General features: G+C 40.7%; 1 protein-coding gene across 6 annotated transcripts in view; it reads left to right on the plus strand.

Moving 5' to 3' along the window:
• The window catches only part of NIPBL (NIPBL cohesin loading factor), a 235684-nt gene that overhangs the window by 69430 nt on the left and 139700 nt on the right, over positions 1 to 26554 (plus strand). For all 6 annotated transcript variants that reach the window (XM_073621328.1, XM_073621291.1, XM_073621308.1 and 3 more), the window contains exons 2-8: positions 4981 to 5124; positions 8762 to 8927; positions 15555 to 15685; positions 19229 to 19328; positions 20836 to 20987; positions 21089 to 21249; positions 23158 to 23251. In XM_073621328.1, coding sequence (XP_073477429.1) covers positions 5061 to 5124; positions 8762 to 8927; positions 15555 to 15685; positions 19229 to 19328; positions 20836 to 20987; positions 21089 to 21249; positions 23158 to 23251 — 868 coding nt within the window. In that variant the 5' untranslated portion in view covers positions 4981 to 5060. The remainder of the gene's footprint in view (positions 1 to 4980; positions 5125 to 8761; positions 8928 to 15554; positions 15686 to 19228; positions 19329 to 20835; positions 20988 to 21088; positions 21250 to 23157; positions 23252 to 26554) is intronic.

Here is a 26554-nt window from a genome sequence, read left to right on the forward strand (position 1 = left end):
GTTCAGCACGTGGTAAAACAATAGCAACACAAACTAGAAAGCAAAATTTAAAACTATCTCATTAGGGTATGTTCACTCTGCTGCAATCTGATTTTGATCTGATTTTCAGTGTGATTATGTATTGCAACATTGCTTGTTCTATGGGGGCCAAAACCACACCCAAATCGCACCAAAGCAGTAGGGGGACCTTTTCCAAAATCATGCCGTGTTGAGTTGCAGTTGATGTGAACGGGCACCATTGAAAACCATGTGATTTTCCATTGTCACGAGATTCTGTACTCCTCTGAAATCACTGTAGTGTGAATGGAGACGAGGTCAGGTTAGGCGGCTGCCGTTTCTGTAGAAGTATAAATACTGAAAGAGAAAAGTGAAAGTGCAGATTTAAAAACAGTGTAATACACTTATTGGAAAAATGTCATAGGTGTGAAAATATTGAAAAAATGTAATGCATATATGCATTGCTTCATAGAAGTGAAAAGGGCAACATCCTCGGGGAGAAGTGTTAGAATTTAGCCAGGTTTTGAATATTTAACTACTTTTCCATGCCGCAGGCCGTCATATGACGTCCTTTGCTTTCAGTGGAGATATCTGAATGATGCCTGCAGTTACAGGCATCATCCAGATATTGTTTTTTAGAGCCGGCGATTCTGAGCACAATAAAAACGATCATAGCAGCTGTTCAGCCGCTTGCTCGTTCTTAGCGGCGACGGAAGGGGATGCGCCTCCCCCCGCCACCCTCCGGTGCTTCTCCGGGCTCTCCCGTGCGATCGGGGACCCAGAGGCCGAATCAGCCGGCCCCGGAAGAGAGGCATAGAGATTTACGAGGGACAGATAATCCCCCAGCAATCTCTATTATCCTCGGAGGCCCGGGCCAACGTTATGGTGTCATGTTAGAAAAGAATCAGATCGTCAAATTTTTTTTTTTTTTTTTGATCTGATGCTTTCCAGCCTAGAGGAGAGATGTGGGGTTTTATAGACCCCACATCTCTCCATAAAGAGGACCTGTCGCGCACCATTCTTATTACAAGGGATGTTTACATTCCTTGTAATAGGAATAAAAGTGATCAAAAAAAATTTTGTTAAAGAGAATGTATAAAAATAAAATGAACAATAAAAAGTACATTTTTTTTAAGTGTCCCCGCATATGTAAACCACGTGCAAACCACACATGTGAGGTATCACCGCGAACCCTAGAGCGAGAACAAGAATTTTAGTACTAGACCACCTCTGTAACTCTAAACCTGTAAAAATGTTTAAACCGTCGCCTATGGAGATTTTGAAGTACCGAAGTTTGGCGCCATACCACGAGTGTGCGCAATTTTAAAGCGTGACATGTGAGGTATCCATTTAATCAGCATAACATCTGTCACATTATACCAAAAAATGGGCTAACTTTACTGTGTTTTTTTTTTTTTTTTTATTCATGGAAAAAAAAAATTCCCAAAACATTGCGTTTGAAAAATTACCGCACAAATACCGTGTGACATAAGTTCCGATGACTGCCATTTTACTCCCTAGGGTGTCTGCTAAAAAAAAAAAAAAAAAAAATATATATATATATGTGTGTTTGGGGATTCAACTTATGAGTAATTTTCTAGCAAAAAAATGATGATTCTTACATGTAGGAGAGAAGTGTCAGAATTCGTACGGTATAGGAGTGCATAAATGTATTTCTTTTCTCTTGTTTAACTGGTAGTGTGCTGTTGCTTTAAATTAATCTCTTGATCCATGTAGATTTATATAGTAGTTTCTCTGGGGACTCATCAGCCTTTGCAGTTCTTAAAATGTATTTAGACCTCGACGTTTGATATTTTTTTTTTTTAGCAGCTGTTAAAGTTTTATAGTAGTTGTCAAATACTTTAGCTGGCTATTTTACAGCAATCTGGATGTATTACAGCCATTCATAGGAAACAATCATTTGAAGGCCAGCTCCAGCCTAAAATGAAATGATGGCACTGCTAATATTTCTAGCAAGTGTTTTAAAAAATGTATTTTAGAATGGAGTGTATATTTGAAGATGAACATTTTCAACTTGAGAATAATTTGTTTCAGGTGATGGCAGATTTTTATTTTTTATGTATAATTTGAATTTTGTTAGAGGAACTGGACTCTGGAAGCTGTGCTCTAAAAAGGCGAGCAAATATCAAAGGATTAGTCGCCAGTATTCCCTGTGGAATACCTGCAGCTCATCTTTTCTCCATTGCTGACTAAGGCCTCATGTACACTGCTGCTGGTAAATGGATGTTCAGAGGCAGTTGGATGCTTTTTTTTCAGCTGCCCCTGAACTCATCCAATGTTATCTTATGTGTAGATTTACACAGGGTCGTTTAATGTCATTTTTATGCAGTTGCGTTTAGAGGCTTTTCTTTGAAGGCAAAAAAAAATGGGTTCAGACTTCGACGTTTCAGACGCCAGATGCGTCTAAACACGGTACTGGCGTTTTTGTTTAGCAGCATTTTTAAAGGTGCCCTATTTTATTTGAAGGTCTAATATCTTAAATAAATGCTCCTAGACGCGAACGCGGCAAAACGCCACTAAATGCGACTAAACTGACGTTTTTAAACGCCGGTTTCAAGCTGTCAAGAAAAACGTTCAGAAGAGGTTGCCTGAGCATCTCGTATACAATTAGGCTTTACCGTGCCTTGTTCTGCACTGTGTCTGTGTGGTGGTGGCCATCTTGGTACAGACAGGGCTTTGCTCCCCCATCCATCTCTTCCCAACAGGCCGTTGTATTCTGACAGTGTTGATCAAATAAACTTCTGTCAAGCAGGGATGGCCAACTGATCAATATTCAGCTGGTTCAGCAGGGACAGGGTTAATGTCAAAACATTGTATGGTCAGCTTAGGGCTATGGAAGTGATCAATTCATTTTGAGTAAATGCATAATTTACAATGATTGTAAAGCTTAATTTTTTTTCTAATTAAAAAAAGTTAACATGTTATACTTGCCTGCTCTGTGCAGTGATATTGCACAGTGGCCGTAAACCTCCTCTTCTCAGGTTCTCCGCTGGTGTTTTTGGCTCCTCATCTTCTCATTGTGTCAGTATAGGGAAGCTGCTTCATGTAGGGGTGTATTCGTGGGCTTTCTTGAGCCGGGCTGTGTGCGTCTATAGATACACACGGCGCAGCTTGGCTCTACTCCCTCCTCACATGATTTAAATGCCTGCAGCAGAAGCAAATGGCTGCCACTGCTCTCACTAAGGCTACTTTTACACTGGGGTGGGGGCGCGCGCGCGATAGCGGTAAAGCGCCACTAGTTTTAGCGACGCTTTACCGCTGTTATAGTGGCGCTTTTCGGCTGTTAACGGGGCGCTTTTAACCCCCCCGCTAACAGCCGAGGAAATGTTAAAAGCGCCGCTGCTGAAGCGATTTGGCAGCGCTGCCCATTGATTTCAGCCCTTCAGATAATGCTTGCATGACTTTTTTAGGGTTGCACTTGTACCAGTATTGGTATCGGTGCCAATACTGAGTATTTGCACAAGTATCGGTACTCGTGCAAATGCATCAATACCTGAAACTGATATTTTCAGGCTCTGTTCTTTGAGCTGTCAGTGGGTCTCCCCAGTGTTTAAAGAAGTCCGGTAATTGGAGCTGTCAAAAAAAAAAAAAAAAGCAGCCGGTGTCTTGCCAAGAAAGTTCCCCCGGCGGATAAGACCCCCCTGTACTGCGCATGCGCTGCGCTTGATTTTCATCAGACTATGGAGCCGCCGAAAATAGACGAAGATGAACAGCTGATCATCAGCTGTACACGGCGCCTGCGCACTACATTCTACCCTATGTCCACGTTAAAGCCCCACCATCCAAGTGGACATAGAGTTAGAATAATAATATGTCGAGCGCAGTGAGGCCGTGCCCGAAGCATGGCGAGCGCAGCGAGGCCGTGCCCGAAGCGTGGCGAGAGGCCTGTTACAAAGTATTTTTATTAAAATAGTCTTGGCACGCAGGCGCCGTGTACAGCTGACTCAGGTGTTTAGCTTCGGCTCTTTTCAGCGGCTCCCTTGTGGTTCCTACTGTGCAAGCGCTGCGCCTGCGCAGTACAGGGGGGTCCTTATCCGCCGAGGGGAACTTTCTCAGCAGAACACTGGCAATGTTTATTAAAAAGAAACATTGTTTTGTATATTTCTGTTTCTTCATCTGCAGATCAAAGTTAAAGTTAAAACAAATCGGTTGCGGTAGGTATCGGCAGTTGGTATCGGCGAGTATTAAAAAAAAAAAAAAAGTATCAGTACTTTTACTCATTGTAAAATAAAAATGGTATCGGTGCATCCCCACTCTTTCCCATCCTGCAAGCGCGCACCGCCCCAGTGTCAAATCACTCTAGCTTTCACACTGGGGTGGCTTGAGAGGCGCTTTACAGGCACTATTTTTTGTGCTAAAACGCCTGAAAGTGTGAAAGGTGTTTAAGTCCTGTGACGAGAGAAAGAGAGAAACTCTGCTGCACTCGGGCACAGCTCTGGATCGAGATAGGACTCGGGTAAGTATTTAGGAAGGTTAGGGGACCATAGGCTATTATTTTATTTATTTTTTTTTTTACCTCAATGCCGGAAAAAAAATGTCCTGTCTTTAGAACCACTTTGATTAATTTGTGTTTTCTTAGTGTGTTTAATTGTTAGCTTTAAACAAAACTTTATCTACTGTCTCCTTACAGACTAATTATTGTAGGTATTCCACGGTCTGTTGCTGACAGATTATATCATGAGGTAGCCACCCCCCCCACCCCCCCCACCCCCCCATATGTGCAGCTAGTAGCCTTTCTTGTTTTGGTGGCAACACTTTACCTGATTCCTTGAATAGAGCTTGCGGCCTTCCAAACTAGACTGTTTTACTTTTGAATTCTGGTTGGTTTTTCGGCACATGTATTACTGACAGTTATTCAAACATCAATATAAGAAACACACTACTGTTTAATCTCCTGGTTATTTAATTTGCTATGGATGTTCAATATCTCCCTAACGGTGCTTTTCTCCTTTTATTTTTCAGTGTGTAGGAGATGGGAAGTAATGACAGGTGGCACCTCCAGTGAAATACCTACATAGATTCCACCATCCTACAGCTTCAGGATGAATGGGGATATGCCTCATGTTCCCATTACGACTCTAGCGGGAATTGCTAGTCTCACAGACTGTAAGTTTCTCTACGAAATTTTTTGCTTATATCATGATTTGTCATCAACTTTTTACTTGACCAATTCTACTCTAAATGCAGTATATTTGATAATGTTCTCTATTACATGAGGAGCAGGCAGTTTTTTTTACAACACCCCCGGCTAACAGTTCATCGCTCTTTGGCCACCTAGCCTTATTTCACTCCAAACAAAACTTTACAGCTCGCAACGCTTCCACCCAGCATGCAGTCCTTTCCAGTCACTTCAATCCTCTTGCTCAATCACTATAGCTCCTCTCCTGTACGTTCTTCCCACCATTATACCCTCCACTCTGCTCTTTGCACATATCCACCATCGTACCCTTCGCACTCCTCACCTGCACACACTGTCATATCTTGCTCAGCTTCCTCTTGCATATACTGAACACTGTCATATCTTGCTATCTCCTTTCCTGCACATACTGCCTGCCATAATACACTCAGCATTTCTCTACTGTACATACTACCCCTGGTCAAATATTCCGCACTCCTCCCCTGCACATACTACCCGCTGTCATACACTTCACAGTTTGCTCGTACATTACAGATATGTTTTAAAATAGAACAAGAGGCAAAACTTTTCTTGTTTTAGATTTGGATAAAATGAAGAGGGATTAGACCATCTGTCAAGTATTTATTGATGTCCCTACCTCCATTAGGGAGAATTCGCCCTCTCTATTTGTCCTGTTTACCGTTATCACTAAAAGTAAAACAAAATCCCAAATTTTCAGGTTGTCCTCAGTAATAGAGGGGAAATCTTCTTGTGAAGATACTAGTTCTATTGATGAGGAATTCCCTTATATGGAGGGATTTCTTCTCACTTTTTGTTTTGGCTATTGGACAAGAGAAGGGAAATCTCCACAATGGGACAGAAATGGCAAAAAAAACAAAAACCTGACAGGGGTTGTAGCCCTCCTATACTATCTAAAATGAAAAGTTTTGCCTTTAGTTCTACTTTAATCTATGCTGTTCATATGGAGGTTCATTTAAAGTGTTAACTCAAAAGTAGAAATCACTGGCAGCCCCTTTATTATAGGCAGGCATACTACACTGTACATCTCTTTTATAAAAAACAAGGATTGTAAATACCTATTTAGAGCTAACTTCAGGCCGGTCACATGACTCGTGGCCGCTTTACAGCTCCGATACATGGATACTGCAGGAGGGGGCCGAGATCTCCCTCTGTCAGATGGGGAGGTCATGTGGCCGCTCAGCCCCTCCCTTCCAAAGGATTTGTATTTTTGTCCATCCAATCCTGAAATGTACTCGGCCTCATCACACATAGCACAGCCCTGTTGTGCCATTGTTACGGGTTATATGTCTGTCTCCCAGTGAGGTTCTAACTCTTCCCCCAAAGGGGCAGTACACACACACACCCTCTCATGCTTTCTTTCTCTCTCTCCCCTCTGAACTTATCCACCTGGAGGGTTGGTTATTGCCAGCTTCTCCAGCTTTCTCATTATAGAAAATAGAAAAGTTACAGCAGTTGGAGCAACAGCCACTCATAATGGCCACAGTAGGTGTGCAGAAATCTCATCAAAAAAGGTGTAAGAATCTGTCTGGTAGTTTAAAGTAGAACTAAGGCCTGATTTCAGATGTGACTTGAGCTGCACAGAATTTCATGACAATGGAAATCACATTGTTTTCAATAGTTTGTTCACATCAATGTGACTCAGCACGAAGCAATTTTGCAAGTGATTACTGTACTACTTTAGTGTGATTCAAGTGCAATTTTGGCCTCATAGAAAGTTCAAACCTTATCAAAGTTGCATCGCATAATTGCACTGAAAGTCGACTCAAAATCGTATCGCAGTGTAAACTTGGCCCGAAGGCAAAACTTTTTTTTTTTTTAAATTTACATTTTGGATAGTGTAAGGAAGGTTTATAACCCCTGTGGTTTTTTTTTTTGCCATCTGTGTCCCATAGGGGAAATTTGCCTTAACTTCCTGTCCCATAGCCAAAACAGAAAGTGAAGGGAAATCTCTCCCAAATTCAAGGAATCCTTGTTTGTCACTAAGGTCTATAACTAGTGTGGTCCCATTTGAAGATTACCCCTCTACTACTGTGCTGCGGATAAACCTGAATTTATTTCACTTTGTTATAACAATAAACAGGACATGCATAGAGGGTGAATCACTCTAAGGGGGGCACAGAAGGCAATAAAAGCCTGACAGGTGTTCAAATCCCTCTCTACTCTATCCAAAACTGAAAATTAAAAATCGGCTAAAAATTGTCCAGCAAAATTGTGCTAGGACTAACGCTGCCCTTGCTCTTCTAGTTTTACCAGTTGCTGTACCAGGAATTGGTGTTTATTAAAGCTGAGCTCCAACTTTCTTTTCACTCGAACTGAATGGAATGATTAATCCCAGCCTAGAGCATACCTGGGTACCATGTTGCTGTGTTGTCTGCAGATCCCCTGATATTCTGGGTTTAGTTGTGGCATTGTATCGTGTAACACTCTGTATAGCATGATGATAGACTGTCCCTTCCACAGCCACTTCCTGCAGTGATCAGAGTCTATACCACTCTCCTCTGTAGTCTTTCAGACTCTGCAAACGATGTAACTTCCTTCACAGCTCTGATGGTGGGTTGGATTGACAAAATCCTAATTGGCATTCACTCCCTCCCGGTCACACCTACAGGAAGAGTCCAATCCTCCCAATGCAGATCCAATGCTGTGATCTGCCTCACAGATCACAGCATTATTCAAAAAGGAAACCCCTTCATATACAGCCTGTTATGGAAGCTAGCAGTGCTGCTGCTGGGCAGGATTGAATAGATCACGATTAGCATTTAAATCTGCCAAACGAGGAGAGTCCCACCCCTCAGACCCCGCCCTCCAAGAGCCCTGCTCTCTGTGAAGTGATTCATATACATATGAAGGAAACGCCTTTATCATAACCTACCATATCCCTTCCTCTGTAGTCTTGTAGTAATCCATTATTCTTTGGCATGCTGCAAGACAGGAATGACCTAGGAGGAGGTATGACACATTTACACCTTTCACCCCCCACATGAAGGCCCAGAAACACCCATAATAACCCTAGGAACAACCCACTTCAACTCCCAAAACCGGTACAAGTGACTCCCATAGCCCGCCCTGAAACTACAGAGGCTCAAAGGATCATGGGAGATGTAGTATTAGGACTGGAAAAGGAAGGAAACAGGAAGTCAGAACTTAGAAATTCAAGAGGAGTGCCATCACAGACACAAACCTGCTGTGTACATCTAAATGAGGGAAGTTGCACACAAACTGACAGTGGGGTTGTGATTCATTTACATGCACAATGCATCTCTTTTGGGGAGGAGTTCTTTAAGAGATACAAGTTAGTTCTATCTAATATTTATTGGGTAGATATCGCATTGTAATGGATCTTTCTTATTTGAAGCAAAATTTACATTTTCCGTTTAAAATAAAAAAACAATCAGGGCAGTTATGTACATTATAGCTTTGGATGGTGAACAATCATTATTGAGATGTCAGTGTGATAGGACAGTACATGTGTACATTATTTGGATAATGTATTAAAATGCACATAGCCATATTTTTCTGCATTCTCCCAACTTGCATTTGACTGTTCTGATTCTGATTTTTTTTTTTTTCTCCCTTTTTTGACAGTGTTGAACCAGCTGCCTCTTCCATCCCCTTTACCCGCTACAACGACAAAGAGCCTCCTCTTTAATGGACGAATAGCAGAAGAGGTCAACTGCCTTCTGGCATGCAGGGATGAACCTCTGGTGTCACAGCTTGTCCATAGTCTCAACCAGGTGTCAACAGATCACATGTATGTATGAAAATTAACAATCGAAAATAAACTTTATATAATTTGGGATACCTGCTTGATTGCCTGTCTTTTTATCCAGTTGGTACATAATGGATCTGTTGATGTGGTGGTGACACTGCCACACTGATTTCTATACATGTCTTTTCTGCAATATGTTGCTTGGCTTATAAAAATATATCAAGGTTTGGGCAGCAATAAGGTTTCACTGGAATGAATAGCAGTCTAAGAACTGGAATGTTGTTAGAGAATATGAAAATTGGTGGTGAAGGCGGAATTTTTTTTTTTTTTCGATTAAATGATATGTTCACCTGAACTTTTTGGAAAGTTGGAAATTTTAAGGGGTTTGCCTTACGTATTTGATGTTTGTTCAAGTGCACCTGTAGTGGAAGGCCTCAATTACATTGACATTTGGAAGCGCAGGCAGGGTCTGGTGTAAACATTCCTGCGGTTTTCCACCGTTTGGAGCAGCAGGTGGGGCGTAAAAACTGCTCATAGAGGTGAACAGCTGTATGCACTTTTACTCATGTAAACGCAGATGCATTTTTGTGTATGTATTTAATGCCGCAGTCACGTATGATGTATTCCTCATACACATATTGCCTTCACTACTAGGATACTGACCTGAAACAAGTATAAGAAAAGTCTTTGTGCTACTCTTTGCCAGGTTAAAGGCTCAACAGTGGTTCAGCATGATAGCTAGCATTTTAGAAGACAAGCTCAAATAAAAGGCAGATTCCATTTTTTTCGCAATTTAAAGGTTTCTTTACTTTGGTGGAAGTGATCAGGATTTTTTTTTTAACACATTATGATAGTTTATAGCAGTGAATTTCATGGCTATAAGCAAGCATATTACTAAATTAAATCAGTTTATTCAGTTTGTTTTGTTGTGATAAGCTGTGATTGGCCAAAACTAATCACATGGTACATATGGGCTGTATTTGGCCCCATCTGTACCATGTGATCACTGTGACCAATCGCAGCTAGCAACCCATTTGTATGCAATGGATGGCATGAAAGGAAGCCATCCATTGTTTACATTTGTCATGCGATCTGCTGTGATTGGTCACGGTGATCGCATGACACTGGCAGCGAGCTGGTACAGTGATGGACACGTTGGCGGCTGGTCATAAAACGTCCTCCCAGAACAATAGTGTGGGAAGGTGGTACATTCAATTATGCCAACAGAGACTTGACGAAGGGTGGTCAAAAGTCCTTTAGTTTGAATTTTGCTTGCATTTAACATTCGATTTTTATATGAATTGATTTTTTCGAATAAAAAATTACACACTATTAAAAATTTACTTGTTTGAGAAAAAAATTCTATCGTGCTTCTTTGAAATTTCTCATGACTGCGTTTTGAAAACAAATGTTGAATTGACAATACTAACTGTTATTAAATGGTATGAACTTTTGAAAATGTTTGAATGAAATTCTACTAGTATATTGCTAGCGTTATAGTATTTTGGTGTAATAACTTTCCACTTATGGTTTATTGCTGAGGTAGGGGTCTCCAAACTTTCTAAAAGGGCCAGTTCTCTGTCCTTAAAGAGGGGATCCTGCGAAATTTTTTTTTTTAAAAGTCAGCAGCTACAATAACTGCAGCTGCTGACTTTTAAAATATGGACACTTACCTGTCACAGGGTCCAGCGATGTCGGCACCCAAGGCCGAACCGTTCCTCTGTCCTCGGATGCTGCCGCCGCCATCTTCGGTATGGAAATCAGGAAATGAAGCCTTGCGGCTACACTTCCCGGTTCCCTACTGCGCATGCGCGAATCGCGCAGCGCAATCTGAATGGTCCGTGCTGTCTCTGGGACCTGTGTGTGTCCCAGCAGACAGGGCGGCGGGACAGGAAGAGGCATAGACTCCCGTGGGGGTCTTTGCCCGGAAGTGGGTGCAAATACCTGTCTTAGGTATCTGCACCCCCCTCCCCCCTGAAAGGTGCCAAATGTGACACCGGAGGGGGGGAGGGTTCCGAAAAGCGGAGGTTCAATTTTTGTGTGAACCTCCACTTTAAGAATTTAGGGGTCAGACTGTAGCCAATAGTATATGCCCTGGTGCCGGTGAGCGTAAACAATGCATCAGGCTCAGTGGACAATGGTACTAAAAAAATTGACCTAGTGCATGTGTTCAGTGGAGGGGAGAAATATTATCCTATAATTGGGAGGAATAGTACCACACCCTTGGTGTTAGTGGGAGGAAGATTGTGCTTTTGTTGATGTCAGTAGGGGGATTAGAACTCCATCAATTATATCCGTAGGAGAAATTGTGGCCTTCATTTTCGGGAGGATGAGCTGTGCCTATGCTTGGTGTTGGTGGAAGAAATTGTGCCACCCTGTTGGTGTCAGTGGGATGGTTTGTGCCCCATTGTTGGTGTCATGGGATGGTTTGTGCCCCATTATTGGTGTCAGTTGAAAGATTAGTGGCTTATTTTGGTGGGAGAAATAGCAACGCACTGGTCAGATTAAGGCAAACAAAGGGCCACAGCCAGCCAACAGGCCACAGTTTTAAGACAACTTAAAGCGGAGCTCCACCCAAAAGGGGAAGCTCTGCTTGTTTGCTCCCCCCCCCCCCTCTGCTGCCACCTTTGGTACCTTTTGGGGAAAGTGAGGAGCAGGTGCCTGCTCCCACTTCAGACTGACTTTGCCACGGCGAACTCAGTCGGACGTTCGGCCCCTCTCCTCCTGCCCCTACAACCGGGCCATTAACAAAGCGCAGTGGGGAACTGGCGGTGAAGCCGCAATGCCAGTTTCCCTTGGCGCACACGATCCACTGGCTGTGGTTGCAGTGCTTTGCTGGCTGGTTTGAAAAAAAATAAGAATGTGCGACATAAAATATTGCAACAACCACCCTTTTATTCTCTAGGGTCTCTGCTAATAAATACATATAATGTTTGGGGGTTCTAAGTAATTTTCTAGCAAAAAAAAAAAAAAAAGATTTTAACTTAAAAGCAACAAGCGTCAGAAAAAGATTTAGTCTTTAAGTCAGAGGTCTCAAACTGGTGGCCCTCCAGTTGTTGCAAAACTACGATTCCCATGAGGCATTGCAAGGCTGACAGTTACAAGTATGACTCCCATAGGCAGAGGCATGATGGGACTTGTAGTTCCACAACAGCTGAAGGTCCGCCAGTTTGAGGCCCCTGCTTAAGTGGTTATACTTCCCTCATTTACACACCGAAGTTCATTCCTTTGATCTATTCTAAAGGACAAAACATTACAATGTTTATAGTTGGCTCAGCTGCTGAGGAATGTTGTGATACTTGGCAGAATGCCTGTTTTTTTGTTGACAGTTGTCGGCTTCAGCAGAGAATTCTCTGCATAGAATAGGGAAAAAGCTTTGTCAAGATCGCAAGGGGGAAAAAATTGCGATCTTGATTCTTAACTATTAATCACGCAGCTCTACCACATTTCTTTCCTGCAAATATATGTGCATTCGTTGTGTATTTCCTTTCATAAAAGGTGGCCTTGGCCTTTAATAGTGTTAACCTAGGCTGCCCAAGCAGAAGTCATTACTCAAAGTGGAACAAGTACACCACTTAAATATTAAAGCTCCACCAAAGAGAAGATACCACTAGGTGCTTGTATTTACTTTATTACCCAGAGAACACCCTGTTCACTGGTTATAGGGGCTTAACTTCCAAAACTCCTGAGCAGGGTGGATTTGATTTAAATCATGATTTAAATCACTAGTAAAAAGGCTTGATTTAAATCAACTCTATTTAAATCAAAATTTTTTTAAAGAGCAACTGTCATCTCTGTCCCACAGAGGCTCCTCCTCTGACCCGCCGTTAACTCACCGACAGTCCCATTCACTTTAATGGGACGGCTGGTGATGTGGCAGTGACACAACAAGGTGAGGGACGTGGCGGCAGCAGGTGAGTGGATGCCCGCTAACAGGCGCTGCCATGATGGATCTGAAATGACAGGTGCTCTTTAAATGTAAGGACTCATTCTTGCTGGTAGTTAGAATCTTTAATATTTACCAACAAAATGAAGGTTTCCTATTTAGAATAATAAGCTGTGAGGTTATTAAAACAGCGATATCAGAACAAATTCAATCATACAGTTTGTAGTAGGGCTGCAACTAACGATTATTTTCATAATCGATTAGTTGGCCGATTATTGTTTCGATTAATCGATTATTCGGTTAATAACCTTAAAGTGTGGTGTATAATTTAGTTAATGTGTACAGTTTTAAAAAAAAGGTAATTTATTCTTAAATATCTCTATGCAGTGGTAAATATAAATAACTATATGGTTAGGGAGCAAAATATCGAATCCACTCTGAGCATAACAGACAGAAGAGATATACTGTATATACTATTAGAGGAGAGATATATTGTATATACTATTAGAAGAGATATACTGTATAAACTATTAGAAGAGATATACTGTATATACTATTAGAGGATATATACTGTGTATATACTATTAAAGGGTGAATCTGGTAAATATCATCAGACTCAGTAATCAAATTTTTTTTATTAAAAACAAAAACAATGTCTTCCTTCAAAAAAAGTCGTTTTAAGAACGTTTGTTCTTTCATTCAGTGAATGTACAAAGATTTTTTGTCTGAATATTCACATCTGAAAATTGATCCGTGTGGCCAGCATAAGGCTCGGTACACACCTATGCAGTTTGCGTTTCATCTGTTTCTGCAGTGCTTTTCGCTGTGCGTTTTGATTTTTGTGCACGTGATTTTGCTGCAATTTGCGTTTCTGCATTTTTTTTGGCCAATTTGTTGTTGGGCAGATTAAAAAACACATATTGCTGCAAAAACACATTACATGCTTTTCTGCAGCTTCTCTATTGAAGTATATTGAACCAAAAAAAATCACGTTTTGCGTGAACGTGTCCCATAGGAAACCGCGTGAATGAATTGTAGTGCGTTTCTGCAAAAAGCACCATAAAACACATAGATGTGAACCAGGTCTAAGAAGTTTAGTAACATAATGGGGTTAAAAAAACTAAAATTAGCCCTTCATAGTACAAAAAAAGCAAAAAATCACTACTGTAAGGGTTAATTTTTTTTTACTGTAGAACTGTGAAAGTAATATTTACAGTAGCAATTATTTGTTCTTTTTGTACCATAAAGGGCTCATTTTAGGTTTTTTTCAACCCCATTATGTTACTGGCCGATTAATCGATTATGAAAATAGTAATCGATTAATTTCATAATCGATTAGTTGTCGATTAATCGATTAGTTGTTTCAGCCCTAGTTTGTAGTGTACATAGATTTGCAAAACAATGGGATAAAGGAATATTCCTGAACTTTGGTTTCTCTCATGGTTGTGAAATTGTGTGAATGCATCAATGCAGTGCATGTTATCTCAGTTTGCAGAGCTTGGATTCATTGAATGAGTTTACCAAAAATGTAAATATTGCAGAATATACAGCCTCATGCTACATAACTAACCTCCATTTCATGCTGAATAAACAAAATTATTAATGTATCCTAAATTTAAAACTATCTTTAGATACATTTTTACTACAAAAGCATTTTATTCAAATAAATTTGATAAAAATAAAAAAAATCTGATTTAAATTAAAAAAAAAAAATCGCTTTGATCTTTGATTTATTTCCACCCTGCTCCCAGGCAACTAACACACTCCTATTCAGTGAAAGCACTTAATGACCATTTAGGGACATGCTTATTGGGCAAGATGTGGGTGAGTGTGGCTAATCATAGAAGCCCATACCCAGATAAAGTGAATAAATCAATTGGGCACATGTTGGATATTTTGCTGACTAATAATAATAGTTGGTGCACTGTTGGGCAGCACTGTTTAGGCGTGGTTGTACTCTGTATTATTGCTGAATAATATACATTGTCAATTGAAGAATGCCACAGTTTGACTTCCTTTACTCTTCCGAGAAGTTTTCAGTTGTTTTTTTGCTTGTGGAACTGGAGAAATCTGAATAATTGAATGGTTTACATTCAAATTGCATGATCTTATTTCTGGGAATAAAGATCCTATATGGATAGAGACTCTGCATATGAAATGTAAACTTTCTTTCCCCCCTAGTGATACAGTATAGGACACAGGATTTTAGTCTTATGCAGCTACTACAAGTAATTTGGTACTGGCAAAAGCTGCAGCGATATCCCCCTTTATAACTCCTTCCACTCCCAGCAGGTCTCAGTTTTGTGTCGGTGTCATTCTCGGTCACTCTCACTTTGTCTCTTCTTTTTGGGACGCATAGGCAATGCAGAGTGATTAAACTAAATACTTTAAATAATGGACAGCCCATAGCCAGTCAGATCTGTGCAGTAATTCCGTGCTATACATGTTCAGATGCAATGTTGAAAATGCAATTAAAAGAAAATCTACACAAAAGGCTGTATATGTGTGTGTATGTATGTGTGTGTGTATATATATATATATATATATATATATATATATATATATATATATATATGTATGTGTGTGTGTGTATGTGTGTGTATATGTGTGTATATATATATATATATATATATATATATATATATTTATATATTATATGTGTGTGTATATTTGTAGATATAAGAGAGATATTAGATGGGTGGTTGCTAGATGTTCTCATTATGTATCTGTACCTTGTGTTTCTTTTACTTATTTTGTTTTTTTCTTTGAATCATTATTCACAGAGAGCTGAAAGATAACCTGGGCAGCGATGACCCCGAAGGAGATATACCAGTCCTGTTGCAGGCCACCCTGGCCAGAAATCCCAATGTCTTCAGGGAGAAAAGTATGCAGAACAGATATGCAGTGCAGAGTGGTAAGGAACAATCAGCTAGAAGGCTCCTGGCTTCCTGTTTTTTGGTAGCAACTCTGCAGTGATGAGTGGTGTCTGTAGATAAAAACAAAACTGTGCAGCTTTGACCAAAGTTGAATACTGCCTGTGTAAACGGGCACATCCAGTGATGCTAGAAGTGAACAGTAACAGCCAAGAGTCTTATAGCAATGTTCTAGCAACAAGGCAGGATGGGATGATGCTGTCTCTGGGAGTTTTTCAGTCAGGATTTGCAGGTAATCGAACACCTTATCAAAATAACCTGCCGGAGGGGCCTCCTGATGAGTCCCCCCCCCTTCCGTGCTCATACCATACCATACCCCCATCCGTCTCCCCTCCCCCATACATGGCAGAAACAATACTTCCTCCTGGAGGGAGAACCACATTGGCCACTGTGTTCATTTTCTACCCCTCACTGAACTTTTAACATGCTCTCCCTGATTCATCATTATGCATCACCTCTATTATCCAGGAGCTTGAAACATGATGCCCTCTCTTCCCTTGACTCCCCATTCCTTTTCACCCCCTTCCGCCATCCCCCCATTCCCTCTCTAATGTTGTGTTCCCTTACAAGGCATCATACGTTGGATGCTGGATTACTCGCTAAATTATACTTCTACTATGTTTGTAATGATGGTAATTACCTCTTACCATAAGCTGTAGATTTTTGCTGTAAATTGTATACTGAATACTATATATCACTATTGTATTTGCAGATAGGACTTCTCTCTCTATTCTGTAATTGACATATGGCTAACTTCTGTATGGAAATAACTCAAATTTCAATAAAATGTTTTTTGGGGAGGGGGGGGGATTCACAGGTATGTAAATAGCATATGCCTAAAGCAAGGGCATTTTTTGTAGAGTTGCACCGAATAGAAATTTTGGTGCCAAAACTGAAAATGCAGGATGCACTTGGCTGAAAACTGAAAATTAGTTTTTAAAAAATCTATATATTTTTATGTATAATTTTATTCAACTTTTTTATTAATATCATGGATTTAAATGAATATGAATTTATTGTCAGCCGTTATTGGTATTATTAGCTCAAGAAAAGCTAAAAAAATGCATCCCTTTAAATTCAATGTACATCTTCACACACCGGTTGGTTGTGGTGATAAATTCTGATTGCTGCATTTTTGGTCAGTTAAGAAAAAAACGCACTTCCCCATTGAAATGCATTGAAAATGCGGCAAGAACACATCTGGTGTTACGCTTTTGATGCAGTTTTTGCGTCACTTGACCTATGAAGAACACCATAAGTGCAGTAAAATCACATGCAGTTTCAGTGCCATTATCGGCACCTTTTTTTCTTTTCGGCGAAATGCAGAAAACCCAATTTTTCGCCGATATGTTTCGACTGTCAAAATTTCGGTGCATCTCTAGCATTTTTTAACTTTAGACAGTTGCAATTTTTTTGTAAAGGTGAACTAACCCTTTAAAGTGGTTGCACACCCTTACATTTTCCCAGTGAAGTGACTGGCCTCAGGTGATACACAAAGATGAAACAAATCCTTCTACATAAGTTGTGCCTGTTTATCTGCAGTCTTCTCTTCAGCTATTTAAATTAAAGAACTTACATAGGTTGTTTGTGCCGTCAGAAAAAAGGGAGCAGAGTGCTGAAATTACAATCTGCAGAGCTCAGTGAGGAGAGCTCTGAGAGCTGATTGGAGGGATGTGACTCCCCCAGCCCCCCCCACACACACAGGAACAGAGCTGAGGCTGTCAATCATCTAAAGCTCCCTCCCCGTCACCATTTTTCTCTTGGTGTCAGGAAATTTTCAGAAGTGACTCGTGCTGATAGCAGAGGAATGAAGCAGCTGACAGAGATGATGCTTGGTGCTCTTAATTAGGACAAGTACACACTAGAGGGATATGCTTTGTTCATGTCTGAGGTTTACAACCACTTTAAAGAATATGGCATGGTTATATTTTACATAGTTACATTGGTCCACCTTGACTCTATATTAATGCCCATCATGTGGGAATGGGATGCCCAGTAAGCTTATAAAGATGAGATGATCAGATGTTCACAAGCTATTGACCACCTTACACAACCTTTAAGGTATGTGGTTGTGTGATCCTGTAATGCAGTGTTTTTCAACTCCAGTCCTCAAGGTGCCCCAACAGGTCATGTTTTCAGGATTTCCCTCAGATGAAACGGCTGTGGTAATTACTAAGGCTGTGAAACTGATCAAATCACCTGTGCAAAATAATGGAAGACTGAAAACTTGACCTGTTTGGGCGCCTTGAGGACTGGAGTTGAGAAACACTGCTGTAATGCACCAACTGTGCCTGTTCTGTGCATTCTATCATGAGCATCATTATACTGTGGTCCTGATCTTGGACTACAGCATTCGCACACCAAGTTCTTTTGTTAAAAGATATACCCCTTACTAACCGATACTGTCTGTGATCAGGTTGGAAAGACTTTCCATGTCTTACTGACCTGACAGGAAGTAAGGGCAAATTTCCTTAATAGTGGCTTAGGTGACAGTAAAACTGACAGGGATTTTGAAGGGGAAATGTGGAGCAGCTGTGCATGGCAACTAATTAGCTTCCCCATTTTCAAAGCTTAAAGTGATTGTAAAGTCTCATTCTTGTTTCTATAAAAATAATAAACATGTTACACTTAACTGCTCTGTGCAGTGATTTTACACCGGGCAGACCGTATCCTCCTCTTCTCAGGTCCCTCTTCGCTGCTCCTGGCCCCTCCCGTCGAGTGCCCCCACAGCAGGCAGTTTGCTATGGGGGCACCCAAACCGAGCCACAGCTCTGTGTGTACATTCAGACATGTAGCCCTGGTTAGGCCCCCTCTCTCTCCTGATTGGCTAACTGACTTTGACAGCAGTGGGAGCTAATGTGTCTCAGCCAATCAGGGGGGGAGAGTCCTGAACAGTCAAGGCACTCGTGGACATTGCTGGTTAGAGATGGGGCCCAGGTAAGTATTAGGGGAGGCTGAGGGAGGCTGCTGCACACAGAAGGCTTTTTATCTTAATGCATAGACTTAAGATAAAAAAAACTCCTGCCTTTACAATCACTTTAAAGTTTTTTAGCCCCCCCCTCCCAAATACTTACCTGAGCTCGATCTGGCTCGGGAATCGAGCCAGCGTGTCTGCCCCCTAGCAAGCAGCTTGCTAGGGGGCACACACAAGAGAAGGAGAAGACTGTGCCGGCAGGGGACCCAAAAAGAGGGGGTTCAGGGCCACCCTATGCAAAACTATTGCACATAGCGGGTAAGTATGACATTATTTAAAAAAAAAAAAAAATGTTTTTACAATCACTTTAATTGAACAAGCTGAAGACAGAAGCTGATTGGTTGCCATGCACAGCTGCTCTGGATTCTGTGTGCTCCAGCTTTTATAAATTCCTACCCTCTAAGCCTTTTCCTCTCTACAATATTGAAAAGAAAATAGTTTTTTTTTTCCCTTCTGGAGTTTTAATTTGTTTCGTTTTCTCGGTTATTTTTTTTAATCTTATTTTTCTGTGCAGTTCTTGTTTAATAGCGGTTATCTATTTTTTCCTTAGGGATGATGATGCCTCAGTATAAGCTTCCCCAGAATTCCATGCATGGCAGCCCAGCATCTACTAATTATCAACCAACCACTATCTCTCATAGCCCTTCCAGGTAAAGCAAAGCTTTGAATTTCTGTGGTTTGTGTTTTAAACCTGGGTGCTTTATGAGCCGCCTTCACACTATGATCTTTGAGCCCGGCAAAAGATCAACATAGTTCTTATATGCCATAGTTAGGCATATCATTATTTATTACAGGTACTTGTATAGCGGCATCAATGTACACAACGCTTTACATATATATTGTACATTCACATCAGAATCCCCCCCGTTAAGTTAGTAATAAGAATAAGGTTTTACAATCTGTCAGTCTGCTCTGTCAATGACATGTCCATTCAGCTTTGTCTTCTGGTACCTGTAGACCTTTTAGTATTTTATCGGCCGAATTGTCATATAATGTATATCAGCAAATGAATCTGAGTGAGATCCTATAAACAGTCACTTATGTCTCGCTCCTTCCCTCTCACAGGTTCACACAATTATTTATTATGAATAGAGCATATTGCACCCCAAATTTTCTTGACGGCATAGGTTTGCACCAACATTCCTGTTGTAAGTGTAACCAACCAAGGGAAACCTGATACATCTTCTGTGGTGCTGCCCCAAGCTCAGATGATATTGCTTATTTCAACGATCACTATTGTAATGGTGTCCTCACTCAGTATTGATCCCTTAATATGTATCCTGGGGTACTTCCATGACTCCTTTTTGGATGTGTACAGATTCCTCGCAGTTCACAGATCACTTTCTTGTCCCCTCCCGATAGCGGATTGGCTAGACTCAGTGGTGTCCAAACTATGGCCCTCCAGTTGTTAAGGAACTACAACTCCCATCATACCTAGTCATGTCTGTGAATGTCAGAGTTTTACAATGCCTCATGGGAAGTGTAGTTCCGCAACAGCTGGAGGGCCGTAGTTTGGACAGAGGAATTGAACAGCATGATGTGTCGGGTCCTGTCTGATCATTGTAGGTGAGCAGGCTGAGTTCCCAGCACAGCTAGAGAACTGACCACTGTGTGTTCTTCTGCTTAGTGTGGTCACTTTATAATATGAAAGCAGAGGGAGTGACAGGAACACCAGGGATTTCACACCAAGGAAGCAATATAAAGAGAATAGGATCATTTTTCATACAAGTACATGGTACGGCAGGCACATAGCAGGAATATGAAATGTTGGGGTAACATATTCTATAACCTATAAAAACACATTTTAGTTCAAATAAGTTTCCCTTTGAAGCTGGCCGCATACCAGTTAGATATTTATTCTCATCTGTGAGATCAGCATAGTTTACCAAGAAATATGTAGTGTCAGTTGTGGATGAAAATTTATAGTTGTAATTCAGAAGTCTGAAAGTGAACTGATCGTTTCTGCACATATTTTTACTAGGTTTCATAAACACTTGTATTCTGCACATGCAAAATAAAAGCTGTACCATATGTATGTATGTATACTGTATGTATGGGTTTTCTGCTTCATTTCCAAAAATTGAACAGTGGTGAAGATGCCTAAACAGATGTTTGGGTTTCTACATATACCTAAATATTTTTGTTTTCCCCTTGCAGTCGATTTGTACCACCTCAGACCAGTTCAACAAATCGGTTTATTGGCCAGCAAAACAGCCCTGTTCCTAGCCCTTATGCTCCCCAAAGTCCTGCGGGCTATATGCCCTATGCCCATCCTGGAAGCTACACACAACATCAGCAAATGCAGCAAGGTATGTAAGGGTCGTGCTTTCAGTTCAGTTGTACTTTGGTTACAGCTGTAAAGATGAACACTTTGTGACTTTATGATCCTTACAATTTTTTCTTTTTGCAGCTTCTGTGTCCAGTCCTATCGTAGCGGGAGGGCTGAGAAACCTACATGAAAACAAAGTCTCTGGTCAGTTAGCAGGCAACTCTGCAAACCACCATGCAGATAACTCCAGGCACAGCACCAGTGAGGACTATCTGCAGATGGTACATAGGCTGGGCAGTGAGGTATGCTTTTGTGACAAAAGTTACTATTAATATTTAGCTTTCAACAGACTGTATCTTTATTTTAAAGCATATGAATGCTATATCATGGCTTGGTTACATAGCATGTATGTAAAGAAAACCTGATTCTGTTACTTTCTCTCCACGAGAAAAGGTTTCTTTCCTGTATGCCTTATTTGTTACTGTGAAATGTTTGTGTGCGACTTGCAGCATTTAGAGAAAATGTCATCTTTACAAGTCTCCCAGTGTAGACTTGAACTGCTTGCCACACTTGTGACAAACGTGTTGCCGAAAAAGTTTGTTTTTGCAGTTGGGCTGTGATCACGGTGCAAGGGTTGAATGATTGTTTTTGTTTTTATTTTTTTTTTTATGTCTACAGGAAAGATGATCCTCTGATCCTCTTCACACAACACTGGTCCCTGCAGCTCCTGCACCCCCTCGTTTTAGTGATCTTGAGCGGTGGACTGTTCCTTATGTCAAGGAGGCCCATAGACCTGCTGTGGATGTGAGGACGCCAGGAACAGTCCACCGCTGGATCATGGGGGACTGCTGTTTGCCAGTGAAGAGGAGGGTTGGGTGTATAAGGCTTTCTCTTCTTTCATGGACAACTCCCTACTTGAATGAATGATTTGTAAAGCGCTGCAAATATAAACTGAATCGCCTCAAGGCTTAGAGTTGGGTTTTAAATAAAACAAAAAAAACACCTGCTCCGTGCAACCATATTGCACAGAAACGTTGCTCTTACCCTCTTTTGGGTGTCTCCTGTTGCAAGCCAGGCGCCACGCAGAGTGGTCTGTGTCCATAGACACACACAGTGGTTTATTTAACTGGAGAGTGCACAATTTGGTGCAGCTGTGCATGGTAGCCAATCCTCTTCTAATTTCAGCTTGTTCAATTAAGCTTTAACAAATGGAAGCTGACTGGTTTCTATGCAGTGCTGCATCAGATTTTGCAGTCTCCAATTTTAGTAAATCAACCCCACAGTGCTGAAAAGCCACGACCTTGTTCCCTCCTCACAGGAGTTTGACATCAGCAGGAGCCTATGGAGCAAAGGGGAGGGGGGGCTCTTAGTGTGGTTTTAATTACCTGAATGCAGAGCATACATTAAGTGTGTAACAAAAAAAACCTGAATTATTCTTTATCTGCCTACTAAAATTAAAGCGGGGTTCCACTCAAATTTTTAACTTACCCTCTTCAGTTAATTGCATAGATGTTGAAATGCTGCACAAAATTTTTTTTATCGCTGTAATTACCTTTATATTGTACTTTATTGTGGCACTTCCTGTCTCTCCTCCCATGGGAGTAGGCGTGTATATTGCCTTTCCCCGGTGCCGCACTGTCTCCTGGGAGCTTAGTGTCAGGCTTCCCAAGATTCAATGCGGAAACAATGATCATGCGTGTGAACAAGCTGTGAATGAACAGCATTCACTGCATCCAGGAAATCAATGCTTGTGGGCTTCACATGCCCACAAGCAAGATGGAAACAGCCAGCATCACATTTTTTAAGTTATTCTTCAGTACGAAAACAGACAGAGGCGGCAATATTACACCCAAACTGTAAATATTATTTTGGGATTAGCAAAGTGTCTCAATGACCTAAAAAAAATAAAAAATTGGTAGCTGGACTCCCGCTTTAAACACTTGTTTGGTATGATTCTGATGCATGTACACGTGTGTAAAGTTTTGCACTTCCATCAATACTTTTTCTATTTTGTGTTTCATTAAAACCTGGAATTAAAATCTATACAGAGATTTCTAGATACATTTATGAAGGTAGAAGATTGTGAGGTTTAAGCACTACTGCAGCCCAAGTGGATTCAAGATTAAAAAAAAAAAAAAAGATTTATAATGCTTTTTTGTGTTACGGTGAGCTATGTATTTTTGCTCATGCATGTTTTTATGTGATTACAGGATAGTGATTCTTCAATAAGAAATGCTGCCTCTTTTTCCCTACGATCCCCACAGTCAGTATGTTCCCCTGCTGGTAGTGATGGGACTCCAAAAGGTATGTTATTTTACTAAATATATTTCACTCTACTTAGTTTAATATTTGATATACATTTTTCTTGACATGGTAGGGAATGGGAATGAACTCGGTCATGTTTGGTTCATAGTCCAAACCCACCTGAGCTATCCTGCCAGGAAGCTGTCACTGTACTGAGCCAATTATAAGCAGCCGAGGCATTCCCCGCCCTGCAGCTGCACATGTGTTCTAGGGCGTGTATATGTTCAGCTGCTGGGTGGGCTTAAAGTGATTATCAAGCCATTCACTTTAAAATAGAAATGAAGGGTAAAACATTTGGGTATAGATATAACCCCCCCCCCCCCTTTATAAGTGATCACATTCCCTCTGTTCTCAGCTGCATAAGAGCTGTGGGAGGAGAAGCAGCAGCACCACTAGTCTTCCCAATGAAAGGCTGTGCAGGGGGAGTTGTTAGGACAAGACTGGGCATTGGAGGAGAGCAGGTTGAGCTCCCAGCATAGCTAGAGAACTGACCATGGTGTGTTCTCCTGCTTAGTATGGTCAGTTTGTAATATGAAAGCAGAGGGACTGGCAGGAGGGCCAGATATTTTACACAAAGGAAGCAATACAAAGAGAACAGGATACTTTCTCATACAAGTGCATGGTACAGCAGCCACATATCAGGAATATGAAATGTTGGGTCTACTAACGCTTTAATGATTAGTGGTATGCACTGGCAAGCTTACTGGTAGGATAGCTCAGGTGAGTTTGAACCAGAATTTGAATATGCCTAAGCTTATCGCTGGTAGGGAAACAGTTGCTTAGAACTGTGGTATATTAGCTTTGGTTAGATTGCAGTCATCACATACTCTGTATGGGTTATGCACATGTTCAGTGTTTGAGTGGGCTTTCTTTTCTGCTGTGCTCCAGTTCCCTCTTCTATGGCAAAGATGTATTCGTGGACTTTAACCCCATCAGCACCACAGCAATTTTTGCCTTTAAGTGATGCTTCAGACATTAAAAACACTTATATTCTGTAATAATTTGAATATTTTTTTCAAGACAAATAGGGCCTTCTATCAGTAGAATAATTAAATGGGTACTAGATGCCTTTTTTATTCTTTTTTTAATTCATTGAAACATAAAAAAAAACGATTGTCTAATTCTTCCAACCAATTTAAATACTCCCCTTGAACAAATTACCCAAATTCTTTTCAGATTACTCTATCAGTGTGTAGCAGGAATAATTTTTATCAACCCCTTTCAAATTTTTTTATAGTGGCTATATTAACCACCTGTCCTCTGGGCCAATTCTGATATTTATCTCACACATGAAATATGCAATTTATTTGCTAGAAAGTTACTTAGAAGCCCCAAACAATATATATATATATTCTGAAAGCAAAGTCCCTGTAGAATAAAGTGCTGGATGTTGTGATTTTATTTATTTATTTTTTTTATGTTAAACAGTATTTGTTTTATCAAACACAAATTTTCAAGAAAAAAATGGACTTTAATGAATTTTAGTGCACACAAACACAATATAATGCCAATTTTTTGGGTAAAATTAAAAAGATGGTGTTACACCAAGTAAATAAATACCCATGTCACACTTTAGAATTACGTTTGTCCATGTAATGGTAAGAAACTACGGCACATTAAATTATCCATAGGTAACACTTTAAAAGCCTTTACAGGTTACCAGTTTAGAGTTACACAGGAGGTCTGGCACTAGAATTATTGCTCTCACTATGATGTTCACAGCGATGTGTGTTGTGGTCACCATTTACATATGCATGCGAGACCTATGTATGCGTTTGCATTTGCGTGTGAGCACAAGGGGAGGGAGGCCTCCTGTAATTTATTTTATTGTTTTACATTGTGTTTTTTTGTTTTTTTTTCATTGAACTTTACTGATATCACAAGGGATTAACAACTTCCCTTGTGATAGCATGGGCCAAGACAGATCCTCTTTGATCGACTGCTTTACAATCTGGTTAGGCCTTGTAAACAAACCAGAAGTGACAAAGTCCTTGTCGCATTGTTCTGACGTCACAGGGGAAGAACAATGGAAATTCCTCCCACTCTTTCTAGTGCATCTGATGCGACAGGTCGCATCAGTCCCAGGCCCCCTGCAGGGACAAGAGAGACCAGGATAAGTGGCGGAATGGGGCTGTAAAATTAGATCACTTTTGCTTTGTAGAGAATCACTGGCTGAAAAGAATGATACCAGGACCATGGCTGCAGCTATGATCCTCATATCACCACTCCCATCTGAGGACGTCTATATAGGTACAGTGAATGAGAAGCTGTTAAAGTTAACAATATAAGTAAACGGCCTACAATTCAACACTAATGTCTAAAGGCTGTTTCACATCTTGCCAAAGGGAATAAGAGCAGTTGTACTATTGAGCTTTGTAAGCAAACGGTTACTGTGTTTGTAGAGCAGACTTGTCAGGAAATGGGTAAATATTGTCCATTTTTTCTCCATTTTTTTTTTTTTTGTGTACCTTCAGAGGTTTGTATTTATGGAATTAGCAGTGTTCAACATTCTCCTCTTTGTTGATAAAAAGAGTAGGTTAATAAGAGAGGCGTGTCAAAATGCCACATGCTTCTATTTGGCTTTTGACAGTGCTGTAACAAGGGTTTGGAAGTGAGCACTGTGGCATGCCAAGTATAGATACACTCATCAAGACTACAAAAGAAATCCCAGTCAGTGGTATGAATGCATGCCCTGTGTACAGGCAAAACAGCAGGACATTTTTAATTATACAAGGTACTTTTGGTTAGCGAACCAAAAACTACCCAAAGCTGATATTTCCAATTTGGGTGGATTTTGATCACCCGCTGGTTCTTTGTAGGGCCTACTGCATTCTCTCCGTTGGACTTCTCCAACCTTTCATTTCCTATGAAACATTCTTTACTCTGGAAACATGCAAAGAACATTACATCCTAATTTAAAAAAAAAAAAATTAGTTTGCATAGTTTTCATGTAGGAGCTTATGCAGAATTAAAGATCATTCAGGAAAAGGAATCCTGACACCCAATAAATTTCCACAGTCCGGTAAAGAGGCAGGGCATTCACCCACCCCTTTGCCCGATCAGGGATTGTCATGTACATTGAAAATTAAGGCTGTAGCACTTTTGCATTGGGAAAGACATACGAAAATATATGCATCCACTAAATGCGAGTAAATTGCACTTTAATTCATGTTTATGTCCCTTTCAGAAAAATGGCAAGACAGGTTTTGGGTTTTCAAAGATACTTAAATGTAGTTCTAAATATATGAATGTTCATAACCTGACCAGGTTGGCTATAAAGTAGAGAAATAGCCAACAACCTTT

Source organism: Aquarana catesbeiana, linkage group LG01 (genome assembly GCF_042186555.1).
Source record: "Aquarana catesbeiana isolate 2022-GZ linkage group LG01, ASM4218655v1, whole genome shotgun sequence".
Classification (NCBI taxonomy): domain Eukaryota; kingdom Metazoa; phylum Chordata; class Amphibia; order Anura; family Ranidae; genus Aquarana; species Aquarana catesbeiana.